General features: G+C 37.8%; 1 protein-coding gene across 4 annotated transcripts in view; it reads left to right on the top strand.

Moving 5' to 3' along the window:
• The window catches only part of LOC125237444 (microtubule-associated serine/threonine-protein kinase 3), a 129185-nt gene that overhangs the window by 37589 nt on the left and 67358 nt on the right, over positions 1-24238 (top strand). For all 4 annotated transcript variants that reach the window (XM_048144513.1, XM_048144515.1, XM_048144514.1 and 1 more), the window contains exons 2-3: positions 1955-2040; positions 2690-2764. In XM_048144513.1, coding sequence (XP_048000470.1) covers positions 1955-2040; positions 2690-2764 — 161 coding nt within the window. The remainder of the gene's footprint in view (positions 1-1954; positions 2041-2689; positions 2765-24238) is intronic.

Genomic DNA, 24238 nt, shown 5'->3' with positions numbered 1-24238 from the left:
GTTATATGACTGGATTCAGTCTAGTGAAATGATTGTAGGCAGGAGTGCGGCGGTGCGGCAGAGGTATAGTTATAACCCTAGGGATATAATTATATGCCGTAACATAGCTAAACAAAAGCGATTCATAACCATCTTACTAGGAATATAATTATAATACGGTACTAGTTTAGTTATATAATTATATCACTGGATTAAACTTAGTCTAGGGATATAATTATAATACGTCTCTATTAAGTGGGACTGGAACCGGGAGTCCCGGTTCTTTATAGTTCTATACCAAAAAAAAATCAAAAGGAACCCTTATGTCGCGACTCTGTCCATCCGTCTTTGTATTTAGAGAGAATAAGCACATTGAATTGGAAATAATTAACAAATTCTTGCCCTAAACTATTCTTCACTGTGGTTTGTTTGTTTAACGCATATAATTATATCCCTAGGGTTATAACTATACCCCCGCCGCACCGCCGCACTCCTGCCTACAATCATTTCACTAAACTGAATCCAGTCATATAACTATTTGACTAAACTAGTAACGTATTATAGTTATATTCCTAGTAAGATAGCAATAAATGGCTTTCGTTTAACTATGTTACGACATATAATTATATCCCTAGGGTTATAACTATATAACGGCTTTATCTATCTTACTGCGACAGTAACATATGTAACCATTATCAATCATTTAATAGTTTTAATCTTAACATCCGCTTTAAAAATATGGCGTAACCGAATATTCGGCCGAATGTTCGGTTCGGTAAGAGCTGAACCGAATATTCGGCCGAATATTCGTATTCGGCAAAGTCCATATTCGGCCCATCTCTAGTGTGTACGTAACCAAATGCACATAAACTCACGATAACTCTATCACTCTTGCGTATTTCGTTCTCGCTATAGAGTTAAGTATTCTAAACTCCTGCTGGCCACATTTTATTAGTACCTACTAAAGTCTCAACAACATTTATAGTAACTTTCTATACATCTCTCTCGTACTTATGTACATAAACATTATGCGAGCCATAGTTGGTCAATGGGCGAAGTTTAAGTAGACTAATGGGTCCAGTTTTCTTAAGCTAAGAACTAATTAACTTTTCCTCGAAGCCTGTTGTCGTGCCTGTGAATGGGATGTGCAGCGGCACAGTCACCGGCATAAATAAGTGATGACATCTGTATTACCTTGTTATATTAACGTCTTATTTGAAAAGTCATACGAAATTGCCAAACGATTAAAAGCGACAAGGTACAGAAATCATCACTTATGCCGGTGACTGTACGAGTATTTGCATTTAGATATAAGCGGTATTACCCGTAATGGATTGTAAAATAGGAGAAAATGGGGAATTTTAAATTATGTTGTCATCAAAGATATCCGGGAAAAGCTAATTTGCCACCATTCCGTTCCCATTAAAGCTCGGCCACACATGCGCGTTTTGAGAGCGTAGTAGCGGAGCGCAATCTGCGCAATGATAGCGGTGCGCCGGACGAACGCTGGCGTTGCGTCCAGCGGACGCCGGCGGGAACTAACGAGCACGGATTGCGAGCGGAATGCGCGCGGATTGCGAGCGGAACGCCAGCGTTCGTCCGGCGCACCACTTTCATTGCGCTCCGCTAACGCTACGCTATCAAAACACTTTATGTGTCGCGGAGGCTTTATTGTTTTAGGTACTGATTAAGGAGGCTAAATAACTGTGATTTGTGATATGATGTGATGATAAATTTCCTCATGGTTAACTTTCTTCAGCATCTTGCTTCGGAACGGAATTTAAATTCCATTTCTTCAATGAATGTTTTCCTTGCATTTTTTGACACTGGAAATCTTTTTGAATTTTTCCCTTTGCACAACTGTAAGAGCCTAAGCCAGTAGGTATTTAGTGAAAGTGTCATTCATAGGATATAGTTACGTAAGACTCATTTGAATGTTTATATTGTTTATCTAACCCATTTTTGTTTGTCGTAGATGCGGGCAAAACAGCGCGAACCAACTTGGTTCGCATGCGCCGGTCTGCGCTCGGGAAATCCGCGCCAACTCTATCCGTCCACGTGGTAAGTTATACTAATTATATTTTTTATATCTATGGGCTTTTTCAGAATTTGGGACCCCCCAATTAGCGTAAGTTGTTAACAAAAATTATCTCACTGTCAGTTTTGTGACGATATTTAAGCATGAAATATCAAAAATAATTGAAAATATTGTTTTTGTGTTAAATAAACTTTAAGCGATAATCTACATTCAGAATGTGAAAAAAGTAAAATTTTTAGACAAATTTTATGCTTAATTCTCGTCACAAAACTGACAGTGAGTTAATTTTTGTTAACAACATACGCTAATTGGGAGAGACCCAAATTCTGAAAATGCCCCTATTCGCCATACCACCTGTGGCTATCATTTACAATAATATTGAAGTGGTACTGATGCTGACACTGCTGAGTTGCTGGCCTGCCCTACCAAAACCAACAGCTAATGAGCTGGAGAAATTGAGTAGTTAGTTAGTTACCTGAGAGGACACCAGCGACGATCTTAGTGGTAGTACTGCACTGAGAGTTCCCGCCGGCGTCCGCTGGGCGCAACGCTAGCGTTCGTCCGGCGCACCGTTATCGTTGCGCTCCGCTAACGCTCTGCTACCGCTCCGCCTACGCTATCAAAACGCGCATGTGTGGCCGAGCTTTTATACTCGAACTATTTTGATTGCAGAAAGAGTCATGCACGGTGTCCCGCCGACCGTCGCGGTTACCACCGCCGCCGCCGCACCACAGGCTTTCACTTGTGGTAAGTCATTTAAACACGATCAAAAGATACAAATCAAAAGAATATTTAAAAAAAATAGTTTGTTTTGTTCTCGGGCCAAGTAGAGAAGATTTAACAGGAAAGCGGACCCTGGGACTAGGCCGGGAAAACGCTAGGTTGAAGAATAAAAACTTGATTTGTTTTCTAGTTAAATTTTGTTGGACAATATTTTATTGGGCCGCTAACGCGACCCTTGAACCCAAACACTTTTAATATATATACTGCAAAAATCCGCTCTGCTAATGCTACACTATCAAAACGCCCGATGTTTGGCCGAGGCTTAAAAGCAGTTTTTTACTCAGATTCGTTGAATTCGTATCGTTTACCTGCTAGATCGATATTCACCGGCAAACTGTTAATCTGTGAGCCCATCTAGAGTCATCAGGAAACAATGAAAAATGCGATAAAAGTCCTACAATGTCACTGTCAAGGTAAGTTTGACCTTAATCGGTCTAGATGTCTTGCCTCTTAATCCGATGTGGGGCTTCATTAATCGTCTACATATATACCAATCGTATTAGATTACATAATATGCAGGAACAGGAAGTACAGTCAACCAATTGGAACCCTAGGCCACTGTAGAACTAGAACTATGTCCTAGCGACGTCATAAATGAGATATGTCTCACGGAAGTTTAACGTGTATAAATGAGATTGTAAGAAATCTCTTACTGCTTGTCATTTTGACATTTGACATGGTTGACTGAACATGGCGGGTTGGGACGCCATCATAGCGGATCGTGTCGTGAATAATTTATTTTTCTTTTACTCATTAATGTTGTTTAAAGTGTAAATATCTGGGTGACCGAGCTTCGCTCGGTTCTATTTTATTATATCACGTCTTTATATAAAAAAACTGTTGTAAAATAAATAAAAACAAAAACTTAATTTCTGGCCGAAATTCGAAACCCTGACACATGCGATCTGTCTGTGAACATTATTAGATCGACCTCATCGCTGAGCTAAGCGCAGCTATATGGTCGTTAATTTCGCCGCCCGAGAATTCTGTTTGAAGTAAATAATTTTAAAAATACTACTGAGATAACGGAAGAAGCTTAAAATTCGTAATAATAATTAAAGCACTTAATGAATACGCAAGTTTTGTCATCCGCGAATCATAAGTTAGTCAATGTTTGTTGTTTCGTATCCTTGACCTGTGTCGCCATCTAGTTTGATAATAAGTAGTACCTACATCGATCGAAAGAATTCTCAGTCTTAACAATACAACTACTCCACACGAGATGGCGCGCTTCCGCCACAAAAAATGTCATTAAAAAAATTTGTGTAATTTTCTATTCGTGGTAAGTATTTTTTTCAGTAATATGAAATGACTTGAAAAAATTATTACACCTCGCCCGCGATTCATAAGTTACTCAATGTTTGTTGCTTCGTATACGGGGCCTTGACCTGTGTCGCCATCTAGTTTTTGCAATAAATAGTACCTACATCGAGCGAAAGAATTCTGTCTTAATAATGCACCTATTCCACACGAGATGGCGCGCGAATTATATTTCCTACTATGACCTATTTCACAATAGTGACAATTTTCGCGCGATAGTGACACTTTCGCCGTTTATTGTCTGTTCTATAGGAAAATATTGACGCTGAGTGACAATTATTACTTAATACTTATCAACCCAGAAATAGGTACAGAATTGTCAATGTCACGGTGGTGAAATAGCCCACTGGTGTGAACTGGCGCAGAATAGGGCATAGTGCCGTTTTCTGGTATCACCCAAGAACCTTTTTGTAGAAACTTAAAGAAATCTCAACTTACCATTGCAAGGCCCGTTATAACCTTACACCTTATTACATAAAGGGTCAGCCTTCGCCATCAATTGCCAATAGAGATACGAATACATTTCAATATAATTATATTATAATTGACAGAATTTATAACCTCTTTAGTAAATGTCAAGCGAAAAAACAAGTATGTACATAACATACCAAATGGAAAACACGAGGCTCACTTTTCGGTTCAGTAGACGATGATTTGTCAGGGGCCTGTTTCACCACAATGACATTTGCGGCCTTACCACAGGCCCCACAAAGACACTTCGCCATTCGTTGCCTGTTCAACAAAGAAATAGGCACAGAATTACATTGACAATTCAGTGTCAACATTTAATAATGATTTCATAGTGTAAGGTACTCATATTATATTATGTTGTGTAACTAGCTTAGCGCCTGTCCTTCAAACAAAACATGTGTTATATAACTGCTTGTGTTTACACTATTATGCAGTAGATGCATAGAAGGTTTAGATGCGGACAGAGCATATGTTTATGTCAAATGTCCATAGATTCCACAAGCCACTACTTGGCCGCTTACAGAGAATCAGAAGTCCAAAGTGAAGGATCTTTGAGCAACGATCTAATAATTCGGAGCGGAGCAACATGAAATAAAACTATGTAAACGGATTAAATCGCGTATAATGAATTAAATTCATTATACGCGATTTAATCCGTTTACATAGTTTTATTTCATGAGTATTCTAGGTGTTAAAAAGACCGGTCGCGATGAAAAAAATGTTATGTTAAATCATAGATTAAATATATAATAAGAAGATAATACCATCCCACACATTAAAATGCGACCTAGTGTTGAGTTCCTCACTCATGAGGCACCTCATTTGTACCACTCATATTGGTGATTTGTCGCAGCACTTCACACGGAAAAAATGTATTACATCACACCTCAACTCACCTCACCTCATTTTACTCATAACCTCGCGCGCAAGTCTCACAACACAAACACCTCATGCCACACAAATCATTCACAAACTTCAAATCATTCAAAAACTCATCTGTCACACGAGCGCCTCGCGGTCCTCAAACTCCCTCGCGAGAGTCGACACTTCAAAATGAAGCGGCTCATCGTCTATGTCACCGAACTACAAACTTTATTGCCGAGACAAAAGGTCCACCGATACGTTTGTACCGGAAATCGCTTTGTACCGGAAGACCTCACCGCGACAATGTCACATTACCAACATTACTTCAAAAATCCTTTCAAAGTGAAACAGTTAGTTAGGTTTACCGTAAGAGTGAATGAGACAGACACGAGCTATGCTTCAAATTTGCCTCGACAAAATACGTTACACGTGACTCAAAATAAAACAGTCTTAAGCGCCGCAAGCTTTCATACATATTACGTCGTTGTGATCCAAGCATCTCTTCAAATTGGCGCGCAAATTCGGCAACGCTCTCATTCGATAGTTTCGATGCTATTACTTGAGCTACCGACTTGACCAGTTTAACGTGACCTATCGGACCAACAGATTTGTATGACTGTTGTCATTTGTAATAAGGGAGCTCTCTTATACTGGTCGTGACATATTTATTTTCGAAGCGTTTAGAATACCAAGGACGAGTAACTCAAAATGTGCATTTATGAAGTTCGCTTGACAACAGTACAGGATTAATGACCGAAATATTATTTAAAATTATTTTATGTACTTTTATTTAGATTCATATGTAGGTATTGTAGGTGTAGTTGTTATATATTTAAATGCCACAGTTAAGAACTTTGTACGAACGAAGAGTTAGCGTCTCACAGAATTTGAATTTCGCACCTTTTTATTAGTGACAAATATTTATTTTATTTTTGCAGTTTTTACTTATTTCTATATATCAGTTAAATTTTCGTTGGTTGTTTCGTCTAAGTTAAAAGTTTGAAAATATTTTTAGGTGGATAATATTTAACATCATATCGCATTGCAGCATTTCTATTTTGTTTTTACGTTATAGTTATAGCCTTCCTTAAGACAACAATATGGGCTAATATTATCCATAAAAAAAATGTATATCCATTTATTACACGGAGTATATATGCAGTTAATAACATGTTTATTAATATGTACACATTTTGACAACATTATCAAATAATAAACGTGAGTCGTGAAACGAAACGCATTTCATAGATAGTTGAAGTTGTCAGTTGTGTTACTTGTGTTGTGACAGTTGTTTGTTGTTTCCAAAGTTCAATGGCTATGGCTAATTTATTTGTGTCATACAGTGATATTACTAATAAATACACCAAAATATAATAATGGTGACATTTTATACATGATTTAATATGCTTGTGGCTCTGCCTTAGTGTCTTTTACGTGCAAAAATATAGTCAAAAGTATGAACGGCGTCGAGAATGTTGGTGTTCATTTAATTTACTATATATTGCTGTTAGAATATCCACAGCGGTAAGTTGGTTATTTTTACGTAAAAGTGGTATGTAATTAGAAAACAATATGAACTCACGTTTGTTAAAAACATGCAGTTTTTAAGGTTACAGTTTCAAATGAAATATATTATTATTAAACTGTAAATTATAAATGAAACCATTATAAAATGATATCAAGAATATTAACATACGATAAATAACAATAATCAACAGCTAAAATAGAACAAAAGTTTCATAGAACCATCAAATCAATTTGCTTTTTATGTAGTTTCATATTACAGCAATTGGAATTCTTCACGACATAGTATAAAACAAAGTCGCTTTCTCTGTCCCTATGTCCCTATGTATGCTTAAATCTTTAAAACTACGCAACGGATTTTGATGCGGTTTTTTTTAATAGATAGATTGATTGTAGAGGAAGGTTTACATGTAGGTATAGTACCCGTGCGAAGCCGGGGCGGGTCGCTAGTAAATAATATTTCAGTCTTCTGTTGTTCAAGTTCTCTTCTTAACATTTAGTTGCAAATAAAATTTAATAGGTATAAAGGATGTTATTACATAGTATTAGGGAATGCAATCCCGATCCCGCGGGATCCCGATCTCGCGAGATCTCGTGTAAATTTTCGGGATCAATCCCGACGCATAATTTGACGAGATCCCGTTCGGGATTGACGGGATTGGGCGGCAGTGGTCAGCAACGCTACACACGTCCACTTAGACTTGACGAGTGAGACAGATAATATAGAACTGTGTCGAGTAAGTGAGAAAGAAGTACATGCGTGCGGGGAGGCAGCCATTTGTTTGTTTGTTTACGTTCCTGATTGTTTTAGTTGTGCAGTTTTAGTGATTATTTTTTCTTAAATTACGCATTTTTATTGTTTAAGTGAGTTAAATAAACAAACATATTGGATTCTTATAAGTGTTAGTTTGTTAATACCTTAAAATGTCGACAAATAATCCAGATCAAGCGTACGTGGAGTGCAGCAGCCGTTTACCGGTATGGAGATATTTTAAGAAAGCAGTTAATAATTTGACTGATCAATGCAACTTGTGTAAAGCTGTGCTCAAAATCTCATCCGGATCTACAAAAGGTTTACACGTCCATATGATGTCAATCCATAAAATTGACACTAAATTGAATGCGTGAGTCGGAAGAACAACAAACTGTACACTTGAGCCGGATAATGTATCACTACCTTCGACTTCGTCAGGGTCTACTAGCCTTTGTTTTTTAAGGAGTCATTTTCAAAATCACTCGTAGGTAACTACTTCCTAATTCTCTTGAAACTTGAAATATGCTTATTGTATTGATTACCTAATTTACTTATGTTAATTTCCGTAAAACTTGATAATTATTTAGTTAGTAAGATTAAAGAATAAAGATTTTTATTTTCTTTCAAGTAATATTGGGTTGGTAAGAAAGTAATGAGCGATCGATTGAATTCCACATAAAATTTTTGAGAGAGTTCTAGAATCTTCTATGGTCGAAAGTATATAAAGGGCGAGTCGCACAGTTTCTCGTCAGTCATTCACTAGCTGTCGCCGAGCTAATATAAGGAAGAAAATGGACGAATTAAAAGTGCATGTAAGGCATTGCTTACTATATGAATTTCAGTCTGGCCATTCAGCCGCCGAAGCAGTGCGTAATATATGTCAGCGTGTTGCTCCTGAAGTTGTGTCTGAGGCCACGGCGAAACGATGGTTCCAGCGGTTTCGTAGTGGCGACTTTTCATTATCAGATCAACCTAAGTCTGGTCGACCGGTGAAGATTGATGTAGCCAAATTAAAAACCTTAATTGAAGGAGATCCGAGGCTAACGAGTCGTACTCTTGCTACCGAGTTAGTTTGCTCTCATGTCACCATAGAAACACATTTACACGAGTTGGGAAAAAACTACAAATACAGTGTTTGGATACCGCACGAACTTGATAGAGATCAACTAAACCGCCGTGCCGATATCTGCATACAACTTCTGTCTTTTCGCCGCACATTCAACTGGTTGGACCATCTTATCACTGGAAATGAAAAATGGGTCTTATATATAAATCACACACGCAAACGTCAGTGGCTAGCTCCAAACGAAAAAGGAATAGAGGCACCAAAAACAGAGCCTCACCCGAAAAAAGTTATGCTGTCCGTTTGGTGGGATATTCATGGTATTATTCACTGGGAACTCCTACCAAGTGGAATGACTGTTACCGCATCAGTATACTGTAATCAGCTTGAAAATTTAAACCAAAAAATCTGTCAGAATCGTCCAATCGCCGATTGACCGCCTAAGAATTGAACCTCGTACTCATACAAACTCGAACACACTAATACCGCCTAAGAACGCGAACACACATAGATGGCGCCCCAAAAAATGCCTTGTTGCCATCGATTATTTATAGATTGGCGTTGTGTCACTTTCAAGCCATAAATCTCAACAGTGATACTTAACGCCATCTACAAGTATAATCGAAAGCTACAAGACATTTTTTTTGTGGCGCCTTCTATGTGTGGTGTAGCTGTAGTGTATGCGCGTTCTTAGGCGGTCGCATTTTAATGTATGGGATGGTATGATCTTCTTATATTTAATCTATGGTTAAATCGATATTTTAATTTTGTAAGCAGGTAATTATAAAATCCACACATTTCAGTATAAAGTCGTGTTTTCGATTTCATTTGTTTTTACTACTTAGTTGCGTTTTTAGGTCAAGGTAAAAAATACTTTGGAATGTATAAACATTAATCGTGTCGAACGTGATGATATCTGAATATAACAACATTAATTAAATTGTTTTTGTAGCTATTTGTGTAAATAATGATTACTTGTAAAAATATGCCTCATTCTCATTAGGAACATCTGAATTGTCACCGAATTATTTTTTGCACGTGTTAAAATTATACCAAGGCGCAACAAAATAGGTATATTTAAAGCTCGGCCACACATGCGCGTTTTGATAGCGTAGGCGGAGCGGTAGCGGAGCGCAACGATAGCGGTGCGCCGGACGAACGCTGGCGTTGCGCCCAGCGGACGCCGGCGGTAACTAAGGGTCCCCCCACATCTAGCGTCTCACGAGCGTAGCGTCGGGCCAACTGTATGGAAAAACACGCCGCGTCGACGTCGCGCCGACGCGGCGTCAGAGTTTGCCATACAGTTGGCCCGACGCGACGCTCGCGAGACGCTAGATGTGGGGGGAGCGCGGATTGCGAACGGAATGCGCGCGGATTGCGAGCGGAATGCGCGCGGATTGCGTCGTTCCGCCGGCGGCGCACCGCTATTATTGCGCGCCGCTGACGCTACGCTATCAAAACGCTTTATGTGTGGCAGAGGCTTTAATCAATGGATATTCTTTATTAAGTAATTCAACACTAATGATTTTGTATATTTATTATTTTTTACTAGGTTTATTAGAAATAAGTAATAAAAGTATAGAGTTGTGTTAAATGAAGAATATTAAATTGATGTAATCTTTAGGTAAGTTGTGTGCGATTCTAATACTGCCGTGTCTAATGTTAACTTCATCTATGCATTAGATTGCGGCCACTGAAGTAGGCAAGTCATTTAGATTGCAAAGATACCTAGTAGTTCTATAAAACTCATATTGTGATACATGGTGCAGTTAATTTAATACTATGTTATCTATACAACTGCAAATGCGGATATGTGAGTTATAGATATTTCCATGGCTGTCTGCGGTCAATCAGGGTATATACAGGGTGCCCGGTAATTAATGGACAACCTATTAACCACCAAGAGGGCCCTTATACTAGTCGAAAAATTTTAGGTAGTATTAAAAATATTAATACTACCTAAAATTTTAGAAAGTGTGAAAATCTCGAAAACCAGGCGACTTTTACTAAACCTTAATGTCGATTTTCTGGACCAGTATAAGGTGCCCTCTTGGTGGGTAAAAAAAAGGTTGTCCATTAATTACCGTGCACCCGGTATAATAGGCGAGACGACTAAAAAAAAACTAATTAGTCCGGCCAGTTAGATTATCAAAGAATTTTAGACACGTATTTTAAGTTTATTCTCGTAAACGAAAAATGACGGCGGTACATTGCGTTGAAATTTCGCGTGACGTCACGCCTAGGTACAAGTCACAAGCCCCAACTCCGGAACTTTGATGCTCTATATCTTTGTATTTTTTCATTAATTAGAAAAAGCGAAAAATATGTGTTCATTATTTTTGGACGATCTGGCTGACGGACTAAACAGGCCATTTTTAGGGTTCCGTAGTCAACTAGGAACCCTTATAGTTTCGCCATGTCTGTCTGTCCGTCCGTCCGTCCGTCCGCGGATAATCTCAGTAACCGTAAGCACTAGAAAGCTGAAATTTGGTACCAATATGTATATCAATCACGCCAACAAAGTGCAAAAATAAAAAATGGAAAAAGCTGTTTTATTAGGGTACCCCCCCTACATGTAAAGTGGGGGCTGATATTTTTTTTCATTTCAACCCCAACGTGTGTTATATTGTTGTATAGGTAGTTAAAAATGAATAAGGGTTTACTAAGATCGTTTTTTGATAATATTAATATTTTCGGAAATAATCGCTCCTAAAGGAAAAAAATTTTGTACCCCCTATACCTTTTGAACCATATTTTTAAAAGATATGAAAAAAATCTAAAAGTAGAACTTTATAAAGACTTTCTAGGAAAATTGTTTTGAACTTGATAGGTTCAGTAGTTTTTGAGAAAAATACGGAAAACTACGGAACCCTACACTGAGCGTGGCCCGACACGCTCTTGGCCGGTTTTTTTATGTAGTCGGTATCCATGATAGGGATGACCTATCATGGATACCATGTTATTACATAGTCTATAAAAAATACCATGCCGTTCAGCCTAAGGTACATGACGAATATCATACAATTTGTCACGATTGTTTAGATGGAAATATAATTGCCAACAACGCATATGTGTGCTATTTTCAATCAAAATGATACTTTAAGAACAAATTAAATTATTTTCATAGAAAATATTTTAACTTGTATTTTTTAAGTAGTAACACTACTATTAATTATTATTAATTATTATTATTTATTTAATGTTTAAAATGGTACTTATTTTTGGTTGTCAATAAGGTACTATTTCCATAATAGATTCATTATGAAATCGATCTAGGCGACAACCGTGTATGTAGTTCCTTTTGGTTAAAAACGTCACATGTGTCGCTTATTTAACTTCAAACGGGTAAATCCATTTTGCTATAAGGTTGATTATCTTTCATAACAATATTATGTTTTTTTATATAATCGACCTTAAAGCAGAATGGATTTACCCAAGTGTTGCTTACACACATATATAGTCACTACTTTAAAAAAAACTTGTATCTTCGTCTGTCAATGAAAAGAAAATTGTAGTAAGTATGTATGGAATGCATATAGACTTACTGCGTTTTAACTTTGAGGAGAAGCGTGAGATATGAGATTTTTTCAAAGTATTAGTGACGATATTGACGATATATGCTTTTGCCGTTATAAAAGGTTAAAGACCTAATAAGTTACAAATCAAAATAGACTCCGGAGTCAAGTAGACGTTAAAAATAACTGATAACTCAGTTGATAACCTTATTTATGAGTTTAACGAGTGACATAAATCAATGTTGTTGTGACTGTAACGTTGCACCAGACTCAACATGCGCGTGTTACGAACCGGGCTCACAAATTGAGAAAAACTCCTTGAGATTTTAATAAAAAAAATGCTTGAAAAAAAAAGTTCATTTTGCTAGTGACTGGCTAATGAAAGTTGAACCTGCAAAACGTGGCAATTTAAAAATAAGTAAAAAAAAAACATTTTTTGGCACAAGCTTTTATCGCCGACTATACCTTTCTTTCAACGGTACATATCACATAACAAACATACAACATCTACTGCTCTCCGAGACGTTTCTAAAAACCCCTTACTCGATGGGGATACGACGACATAAGGGACCGTCCACACTCAAGAGACGCATGTCCGCCGACGGACGTCAGCGCCACGCCGCCTGAATGTAATTTAAAAAAACCGGCCAAGAGCGTGTCGGGCCACGCTCAGTGTAGGGTTCCGTAGTTTTCCGTATTTTTCTCAAAAACTACTGAACCTATCAAGTTCAAAACAATTTTCCTAGAAAGTCCTTATAAAGTTCTACTTTTGTAATTTTTTTCATATTTTTTAAACATATGGTTCAAAAGTTAGAGGGGGGACGCACTTTTTTTCCTTTCCGAAAATATTAATATTATCAAAAAACGATCTTAGTAAACCCTTATTCATTTTTAAATACCTATCCAACAATATATCACACGTTGGGGTTGGAATGAAAAAAAATATCGCCCCCACTTTACATGTAGGGGGGTACCCTAATAAAACAACTTTGTTGGCGTGATTGATATACATATTGGTACCAAATTTCAGCTTTCTAGTGCTAACGGTTGCTGAGATTATCCGCGGACGGACGGACGGACAGACAGACATGGCGAAACTATAAGGGTTCCTAGTTGACTACGGAACCCTAAAAACGTGTCCTCAGTACATTTTAATTATTATTTATAGATCACGCTGTTAACTTTTAGAGAAATTTATTGAAGTGACAGTCACACTGGTCACTGAGAGATGACAATCGATGACATGACATCCAGGGTTGCTGTTTAAAAAATACTGAGTTCAACTTTCATTAGCCAGACTCTGTTTCTCACACTACGGCATTATGCGCCTATGTCAAAACTTCACAGGTCCGTATATACTGTAAAACGTCGTACAATACACGTGCGAAGAGAGGCTTCGTTATTTAGCACTCCCTTCGGCCGTGTTTTAATTTTAATTTATCGCCACTCGTTTTATTTCCCGCTTTTCAGCACTTGTTTCGTAATGCACCATTTTTAACCCCCGACGCAAAAACGACGGGGTGTTATAAGTTTGACGTGTCTGTCTGTCCGTCTGTCTGTCTGTGTGTGTGTCTGTCAATGGCATCGTAGATCCCGAACGGATGAACCGATTTAGATTTAGTTTTTTTTGTCTGAAAGCTGAGTTAGTCGGGAGTGTTCTTAGCCATGTTTGATGAAAATCGGTCTACTTTGTCGCTGTCGGGGGTTTTTTCAAAATTTTAATTTTATGGTTAGGTTATCCTTAAACGGATAAGTATAAGCAGTGTCACATTTTTCTCAATTTGGGATTTTTAACTGACAGATCTATGTCGTCCGACGAACTGTTATTCCGTAGCCCCCTTAATAGTTCTAGTTGAGTTGACTACGGAACCCTAGAAGAGCATTTCTTTTTTTTTTGCCACTTTTATGAAGTGTGATATTTTTGAAAAAAAAAAAATGCTATTTCTACTCAGAATTACTAGCCTTTTCAATCCTAGTAGTTAAAAAAATTGTCCTATACGATTTTTTCTTATTTTGTTACCATTTTCCGTACATGTTGTATGGGGTAACAAAAGAGGAAAGTAACAAAAATGTATGGAAATTCTGGGACCCTTTTTGTCTCCCAGTGAGATTGAAAGTACTCGTGATTCAGAGTACAATTGACCTAAAATTCCCTAAAACAATGAAAAAATATTGTCAAAAAAAAAAGAAATGCTCAGAAATCGATTAAAGTCTATATAAATTTGTGCATTCATTAGAGCTGAATTTTCCTTAGTTCCATTGATACCCGTGGAATCTATTGTTCGTTCAATCAATACGTAACTCATTAACGTTATCTCATATATAATTACTTGATACGCTAACGATAGGTAATCGTACACTTTGTTATTGTCTTGAGTTTATAAACAATAGTGTATGCTTTATGATATACTGTGGAATGAAATCAAGGGTGAACAGACTGAACAGGCATCTTCTGGGCGAGCTCACTCCATAAGGCCACGTCTTTGCCTTTGGCTAGTCTATGGCCAAGAGTAAGCCAATTTCACAGATCAATACAACAAGATGGCCCTTACAGGGCGACTCGCGGTCACCAAGCATACGACAAATCAGGTTTATAAAAGTTTGAACGCGTGCGACACCGATCAGTAGCGCCCAAGTATACGACCCGCTAACAGTGTCCGTGTCCGCTCGGGAAAAAATCTTAAATAATCAATTTTGGTTGCAAACAATGGTCTCTTACAGCATAAAGTGGTGTGGCAAGTCTTCTAACACTTCTACATGTAAAAAAGATGGAACAACATTCCACAGTTAAGTCAAATTAATTATTTTGTTGAATATTGTTTATTGTCCGCGGAGTTCATTTATACTGGTCAATATGGTTGTGCTGAGCGGCGCCGAGGCGCGTCCATCCCTCTTTACCGAGTTAACAATGTGATATGCTATCCCTTTCACGTAAACGACTAGGCATGGGGCCATGTTAGTTTATGTCTGTTGCGGGAACTTCGTACTGCCGTTCGTACCATGTGCTACCATTTAATGAAATATAAAAGAAAGCAGATTTGTAATAGTGAATAATTATCTAGAATCTGTAGAGTCTGTAGTGGTATTTAGTTCATTGATTAGTTTAGAATATTTAGTTGGTTATTTAACTTAGTAAACGTAAGTAAAAATGCACAGTTTAGTTATTAGTTACTAGAATGATTTTTATTGAGATGCTATCACAATTATCATCCTCCTTGCGTTATCCCGGCATCGGCATTCGCCACGGCTCATGGGAGCCTGGGGTCCGCTTTGGAAACTACTACCAAGATTTGGCGTAGGCACTAGTTTTATGAAAGCGACTGCCATCTGACCTTCCAACCCGAAGGGTAACTAGGCCTTATTATAATTTAATTATAATATTATAATTTGTTGCAAAACAAATTCACCACAGTACTGGTACCGGTACTAGGGATTGCAGTACCGGTACTGTTTTAAAGAACCGGGATTTTCGGTACCGAAGTAATATGGAACCGGGATTTCCCGGGATTTTCGGTACTTTCGGGACTGGTCTAATTTTTTCGATTTTTCAAATAAAACAACATATTTTTTTGCATTTTACATCCTTTATAAATATATTACCATAACCAAACCGCACCGGCTTCGCTCGGCGTATTATTTTATGTGCCTTTTTTTATTTCATAGTCATTTTCATAGTGAGATTATACCGTGCAACAACAACAAAAAATCGTGAAGAATTCCGCCTAAACCCGACTATCTGGCAACCATAGGCACCAATGGTTACCGTTGCAATACATTGCTCCGATTAAGTGATCTGCCATTACTGATGGGAGATGTTTAATCGCTTAGTAAAAGAAATAAGACAAATACTATTAAAGAAATATAATAATTGATTATAGACCGGCAGTAAAACCTCACAAAATTCCCCAAACATGTAATTTAAATCAAAGAATGTAAACTAAGGGAAACAAAACATTTGAGATGGTGCACTATTTTTTTGCTAGTCAGAGGGATCGTTCTCGAGAAAATTAGTAATTTTCTGGAATTTTTTGGTGGTTAACCGTAATATCACAATATATGTAAACATTTTTTAAAAGTTAAGCATGTTTATTTTTAGCAGTTATCATTAAAAGTTAGACATAAGCCATTGCCGACTTTTTTTCTAGACCTACATTTATGTGTCAGAGCGACAATTCCACCATACATTATTTTGTTATAAGTCGATCGGTACGTACAGGCAGGGTTTCAATTGAAGCGTGATTTTTACCGACTTTTAGCACATATATACAATTATACACAGTCATATTTTAATAATCAATTTATAATAAGAAAACCTGAAACACTCCTCAAGAATCACTCTATTCATACATAGGTAATAAATAAATAAATAAATGGGTGAAAAACACATAAATATACGTTTAGTAGTTTTTGAGTTGAGGCGACTGTGGGATATGGGTTAAATTGTGGCGTAGGCGAGAGGCTGCAGGTTGCCAGCACTGCAATGTCACAGTTTCGATTTCTGTCAACCCCTTATTTGCCAAGAGTGGCATTGAAGCTTTAATACTTTCATGTGCTCTGCCTACCCCTTTATGGGATACAGGCGTGATTGTATGAATGTATGTATGTAGTTTTTGAGTCTATCGTACACAGGTTGATAACATGCAGAGAAATGAGTCAAATGAGATTTATGAGATTGAGAGAGGAAAAATAAATACACAAATTAATATAACAATCCTTCAACAAAAATACAAAACTCGACTACTGAACTGGCTAGTGGGGCTAGCTAGGGTATCGCGGTGGCTACAGCTGCCAGGTTGCAACTGCCATACGCTATTAAATAGAGATTAAGAGCGAGTTACTGTATCTACGTCTATTTTTTAACTGTTTAAATAATATAAACAGAAATAAATAAATTTTGTAGCACAAAATGTCACTAAAAAATATTTCCCGAAAGTACCGAAAGTACCGGGATTTTTCAAGTTGATTTCCCGGTTCTTTGCTTGGCCAAAAATCCCGGGAATTCCCGGTACTTTCGGTACCGGTATTTCCCGGGAGCAAACCCTAACCGGTACCATTGTCTATAATAGACATGTCCCATTCCCATCCCTACTGCTAATCATAAAGGCGCGCCATTATTTGAAACGACCAATGGCAGCACCGTGCGCGCCCGCCTCACCCCGCAAGGATTGGTGATTTGCGTCTCGAACAATATCGCTTGCATTTGGCTTCTAGTGGGGTGTTCTGTGGCCAATTTATAATTTAAAAAAAATATAAATCATTTATTGTATGACTGGTGCTTTATACAAATTTTAATTGTACAACCATGTGTTACTGTTTGAAGACCGCAAATATGTGACAAGCTCTTTTGGCTCTAGAAATAAGGTCTTGTCAGATATTTTTGCGGTCTTCACACAAGAACAGCACAGTTGTCTGTAAAAGTTGGATTGCTGAAACTGAAGGTCTGTAGAAATTGCCTTAAGGGCGTTCCCTGCGCCATCGCCAAAGCCCTTCGATTTGAACCCATTGATATTATGATAGTTTCTAAAGCCTATCATATTAACAGCATCGTCTTTAAACAAATCAGTATCTCATAATTCCTTCACAGCTCATTGTTTCTGTGATATTTGGCATCAACGTTGAACAATTTTAGGGTTAAAACTGGTTTTTTGGTCGTAACTTTAGTTTTAATTAGTTTAAAATTGAAATCTCTCTTGAAGTTTTAGAAAAGTCAAAGGTAAATCCAAACATGTCGATTTCATGTATGTACACTTCACTAAAATCAAATTTCGATAAAAGAGTTTTTTTAGACCATGTTTAAAAATTCATAAAAAAAATAGTATTTTTTTACAAAATATGGCTCTTACGAATAGAGATCAAAGCGTCTTATAATACTATCTGTTGTGGAAATTTACGAGTTTCAACTCAAAACTTGTCAAAAATCGATGAAAACCCTGTGGAGCCCCTTACGCCGTGGCTTGCGTGGGCGACGGTCGCGCGACGGTCGCGCGACGGCGATGCGACGCATACGAAATCAAACCTTATCGATATGGAAGTATGAGACGCGACGGCGACGGTCGCGCGACCGTCGCCCACGCAAGACACGGCGTTAAAGGGTGAACATTCTTTGAATTCACGTGTTATAAGCAGGTCTTGCCAAACCACAGAAATTTCGTGCTCGAACTCGTGAATCAACTCATTAAAACAAAGTCATTGTTATCACCAGCTGGCATTTAAACTTGTTGAATTGTACTTGTGATACTTGTCTGATAATAAATTAATTAACTATCTCATTGGTGCTGACATTGTTCCAACGAGATTGTTGAACGTTTCACAATAAGGAAAGTAACATGTAGGGTAAACTGCCAGTAACTGGCTATCGTCCTAGATAACTCATATAATTTCCCAAAACTGAAAGTTACAAGTTACAAGTGGAAGTCTCTTTCCAACTTGTCATATTAGACATTGATTACCACTTGTAAATTGTAACGTAGCTTCGAGAAATGGGCCTTAGGTCACTCAGCAGGCCGAGCACATGATTGTCGCAAGAATATAGGTCGCCGCGAGATAGATCACATGTCTTTTTCTAATTGTATGAATGACATAAGGACGGGTAGTCTATCTCGCGGCGACATAGTCCCACGGCAATCATGTGCTAACCATGCAGTACTAAAAGTAAATTCTCTATATCTATAAAGAGAGCACATTTTTACAGAAAAGTTTTATTACTCTGGGTACACTACACCTAGCCACAATAACACCTCGGACGCTGGCGATCAAATATATGAAAGAGGCGCGTTCCTAGCACAGTCTGAGCTCGTGTAGGTGAACGCGTACTATGCTTGTATGAGTGAAATATGACAGGTCGACTGTTCGTGTTTTTGACAGGCGGTAACTGTGAGGTAACCGAGAGGGGGTGGGCGGCATTTTCAGCGGGGAGCGGGAGTGGCCATACTGTACGATAGTACTCTTTAATATACTGTGCCACAATTAAGCTTCGTAAGCGTATCGCAGCTAGCCTCTTCTAGCTCTTCCTATTGCTTTTCTGTAGAGCCACTTCGGCTAAATTAATTCTGTTTACCAGTGTACAGGGGGCCGGTTACTGGCAATTTACCCTATGTGCCTTAGACATTGCGGTCTAAATAGTTCATTAGGTCAAATGTCAAGTCTGATATTTTGTGCTTATATTTGTGAGAGTTACCTAATCCGGAATAATCTTAATAAGGCCTTCGGGTTGGAAGGTCAGATAACAGTCTCTTTCGCAAAGTGCCTGCCAAATCTTGGGATTAGTCGTCAAAAGCGGACCACAGGCTCCCATGAGCCGTGGCAAATGCCAGGATAACGCAAGGAGGATGATGATGACTTGTGACAGTTATGAGATACTTATTTTACATAGCAAACTGGTTCCACAGCAAATCGCTATTCAAATTATTTTAAAAGTTATGATTACGATTTGCGATTTTTACAAACACCTTCAAGTTGTCCGAAGTTTTAAATACCTCTACTTTGAAAGAATCCTTAGAAACTTTAAGACATTTTCACGAGGCATGCTGGGTTTGTAAAAACCTGAAATGTTCCTCTACTGGTGTTATAAGTTTGACGTGTCTGTATGTCTGTGTGTATGTGTGTCTGTCTGCGGCATCGTAACTTTCGAACTTATGAACCGATTTATATTTCGTTTTTTTTTTGTTTGAAAGCTGAATTGAAGTTTGTAAATCGGTTCATGACGGGGGTTTTTTTTTTCAAAATTGAAATTTTTTTGTCGTGGTTATTATTAAGAAATTATCAGACTCTCTTTTTTCAGACTGACTAATAATATATAGATTTATTCAATGAAAAATTTAAGGAAAATTACCCTTTTGACAGAAAATGGCACAAACTTTGATGGTCGCAGTAGATTCCCACATTTTGCCAAAATTTATAGTCTCCTTGAGTCGCGGTTTTCACTTTTACAACCGCAAAGCCTGATTTGAATAAATTTGCGCAGAAATGCTTTCTCTCGGCAGATGGCGACATCACATTAATTTTAATTTGGACAATATTTCAACTGCATAATTAGGCATTTTGGAGACCACATGCTAAGATAAGATCCGAAACTTCGGTAGATTATAGAATTATAGGCCATAGTTTTGTGGTACCAATATGTTTATTTTGTGTTTGCTTAATAAATACTTTTTACTTACTTTACTTTAGATACCTGTGATTGTAATAACAGGCTACTAGACTCGTATCGAATTTAGCACATCAAGTTATTGTTTTCTGTAGTATTTGACTTAAGAAATCAATATTTATAGCTCGCGGGCATTAAAAGTGCGTGATGACTGCGTATTTTTAATTAAAGATGTGTGTATGTTTTTTTTTAAGTATGGACTCCGAAAACGGTGTTGGCCAATGACGTGACGTCACATAATTCAGATCAACTATGGAAATTAGAGGTAGTAATCTGATCTCCATAGAAGCAACCTCTATTGTATTAAAATTCATAGTCGTTGACGGGTGTGACAATGTGAAATATTTTTTCTAAATATACTGACGTCATGTCATAGATATTCTATAGATTAATATGGCTGATGTTGGTTTTGCCTGATCACGTAAAAGTAAACTTTAAATAATTTTTTTGCGGGTTTTTAAGTCGTAATAATATATGGTACCTACTATTTTTTTTTCGTTTAATTAGACAGTAATTAATAATATAAGACATACTGTGAAAAAGGGTCAAGTAGCCTATTAAATAAATAAATAAAGGCACCGAAGCTTTAGTAGTTTCATGTGTTCTGCTTACCCCTTTATGGGATACAGGCGTGATTGTATGTACTTATGTATAAATAAAAAAAATAATTTGATTTGATGTTAATTCTGATAGCTTCATCGATTTCAAATGAATACTCGTAGTATAATAATAATTTTCAATAAATAATATTTTGTTTTTTACTACCAGTGCACAATAGTCCACATTGTTACAATGTTCAACAAAAATGCTCCAAATAATATTTGTCAAAGATGTCATCATACCTAAACTTCTCGTACAAACGAAACGTCACCTTAAAGAACAGGTTCTAAGGTTTTTTTTCTCTTGTGGTTTTAGTTTTTGTTAAAATTTCTAAGATTTTTTTTGTATCTGTAGCAAAAACAAGCGTGTCGAAGTGTTTCTTACTGCAACAATATACAGAGCACAATGGTTGGTCACGACGGCATGACTCACACTTTTAGAAATAATATATGCTATTATCTACCTTATGTATTTGAGATAAAGCTGAAAGAAATAATATAATTCTGTGGTATAGCTTACAACAGCGCAGGCACTACATTACAGCGTGTAAGCCTTCGAGCGATAAAGTGAACCAGATATAAAATTCATTAGTGTTATCATCAATGAACAAGTGTTTTTAATTACTCTTAATTTTGACATCATAATATATTTACGTAGTATAAAAAAAGAAAAAAAATATTTTTTATTTCTGTAAACATGGTTGCGATGGCAATAACATTACAAAAGTTAGAAAGTAACACGACACAGCAAAAATATCTTCAATAACAAGTTTAGTATTGTTTTTATTTGCTACTAAAATACAGAAAATAAGACAAAATGAAACTTTTTAAGCTTCTCATCTATAGTTCTCATTATCGTCATCCTCCATGCATTATCCCGGCATTTGCCACGGCTCGTGGGAGCCTGGGGGTCCGCTTTGACACTAATCCCAATATTTTGGCGTAGGCACTAGTTTTTACGAAAGCGACTGCCATCTGACCTTCCAACACGAAGAGTAAACTAGACCTTATTGGAATTAGTCGTTTCCCCACGATGTTTTCCTTCACAGAAAAACAACTGGCAAATATCAAATGACATTTCGCACATAAATTCCGAAAAACTCATTGGTGCGAGCTAGGGTTCGAACTCGCGACCTCTGAAACGAAAGTCGCACGTACTTACTAGGCTACAAACAAACAAAATAAAATATCATGTAATAAGTGCATCGCGCAATCAAATAAATATGTTATCATTGGTATAATATAGATTTGTATGCCTCGATTGCAACACTAAAATGATAAGGACAAGAATAAATCAATTACGTGATAAGACTATACTTTGATTCGCGGGAACCCCCGATACCTATTTATTACCTACTCTGCTAGATAATTGGATTGCAAATGTTAGAAAGGTGAATGTGCAATAGATCTGCACGGGAAGCATGGTCGCGCGATAGACGATGAAATATCAGGCCGTCCCTATCGCACTATTAGTAAGTGCGATAGGGCCGGCCAGATGTTTTATCATTTATCGCGCGACCATGCTTCCCGTTCAGATTGATATGTTACCGTCTGTTCGATTTCTACCTACTCTTATGGCTGCATGATAAAAATAAAATAAAATAAATAAAAAGCTTTTATTTCAGGCATAATGATCCCATAGGTTACAACTAGCTTAAAACTAAATATAATAAAAATCAAGATCGTGTCAGATATTTTTAGCTTTTTTTTTGTGGCCTTCGTTGTTCTGGTGACAACGTCATAGGGACTGTTATCCACACTCAAGCGACGCACGTCGTAAGGCAGCGTCCCCATTCAGGCGTCGCGTTTCTCGCGGCGCGGAACGGACGTCTCCGCCACGCCGCCTGAATGTAATTTAAAAAACGTCTCCTCAGTACATTTTGTATAGGAAGGACGTAAGACGCGCCCCCAGGAGGCGCCACGACGCCTGGGGCGCCGCGAGACACGCGACGCCTGAGTGGGGACGGTCCCTTATGTCGGTTTTTTGGCGCGAGTCGGCGGGCCTGCAACAATTTAGTGCGAAAATCGTGCGAGTAGGGCATTGTGTGTCCGGAGAGGGCAACATCGCGGCAGCGCGAGGGACAGCGCGAAGAGCATAACGGCCTGGCCACGACATTGGTCTAAGCGCGACAGCGGTGAGCGGCAGCCATACGTGCGAATGAAAAGTCCCATCGCTGTGTCTCGCTTCGATGTATGGCCGCCGCTCACCGCTGTCGCGCTTAGACCAATGTCGTGGCTGAGCCGTAAGTGTGGCAGAGGTATTTGAGCATTCGAGGGAAAGTACACATACAAATAGTCTATGTCGGGAAAGTCCATACTCTCCATATTTATATTATTGATCTTAGTTATATATTGTAATTAAACGCGTAAGTGACCTCTCTGTTCTAATCTACATTTGTCTTAAAGGACAAAAATCGTGGGCGCGTACTTGTGCAACTTCGGCATTGTTCTCATATATCCTATCCTATAGACAGCCTACAGAACTGCAGTCTAGACTAGACTAACTAAATTTACGTAATGGACATGACACTTTTACTTTACTTTACTTTAAAAAAAAATGTATCCAAATATGGAACTAGTTTCTACAGTGTTTACAGTACAGTGGCCGCTTACAGACGTTAAAAAAAATTTGGTTGTTCCTATCAATATTTTGATAGTCGTAGTCAAGCATCTTGATTCCATACGAGCCTGATAAGATCTTAGACAAATCAAATAAGGTCATTTTGATTTCTCTTACTTTTACAACGTAACTGATCCGATTTAGATCTTGTTCAATAATTCCATGAAAAATAATTATGCGAACTAAATTACCTTAGTAAGTTCAACTAAGGATTGAATCAACCTATGTTACATAGTTATGCCTAACAAGTTAATAATTGATTCAAGGTGTACAATGGTTAGGAATAACAAAACACCTAAGTTATTAGTTCAATAATATATTCTCTTATTGTTTTTAGTAATCAGAGAGTGTAAGAAGCGCTTGGCATCCGTTAGCTCGTTGGGTGGACGACATCCGCAAGGTTGCGGGTCACAACTGGATGAGACTAGCTCAGGACCGGGATACATGGCGTACTAGAAGAGAGGCCCATGCTCAACAGTGGGCGATAAAGGGCTGACATGATGATGATTACAGTAGTATGTGTTGTTTTGAGTATTTACTTTGGAATCCAGAAAAAAAAAAC

The sequence above is a fragment of the Leguminivora glycinivorella genome, chromosome 21, assembly GCF_023078275.1.
Source record: "Leguminivora glycinivorella isolate SPB_JAAS2020 chromosome 21, LegGlyc_1.1, whole genome shotgun sequence".
Classification (NCBI taxonomy): Eukaryota; Metazoa; Arthropoda; class Insecta; order Lepidoptera; family Tortricidae; genus Leguminivora; species Leguminivora glycinivorella.
Note: the sequence above shows the minus strand (reverse complement) of the source record. Positions and strands in the feature narration are given on the sequence as shown.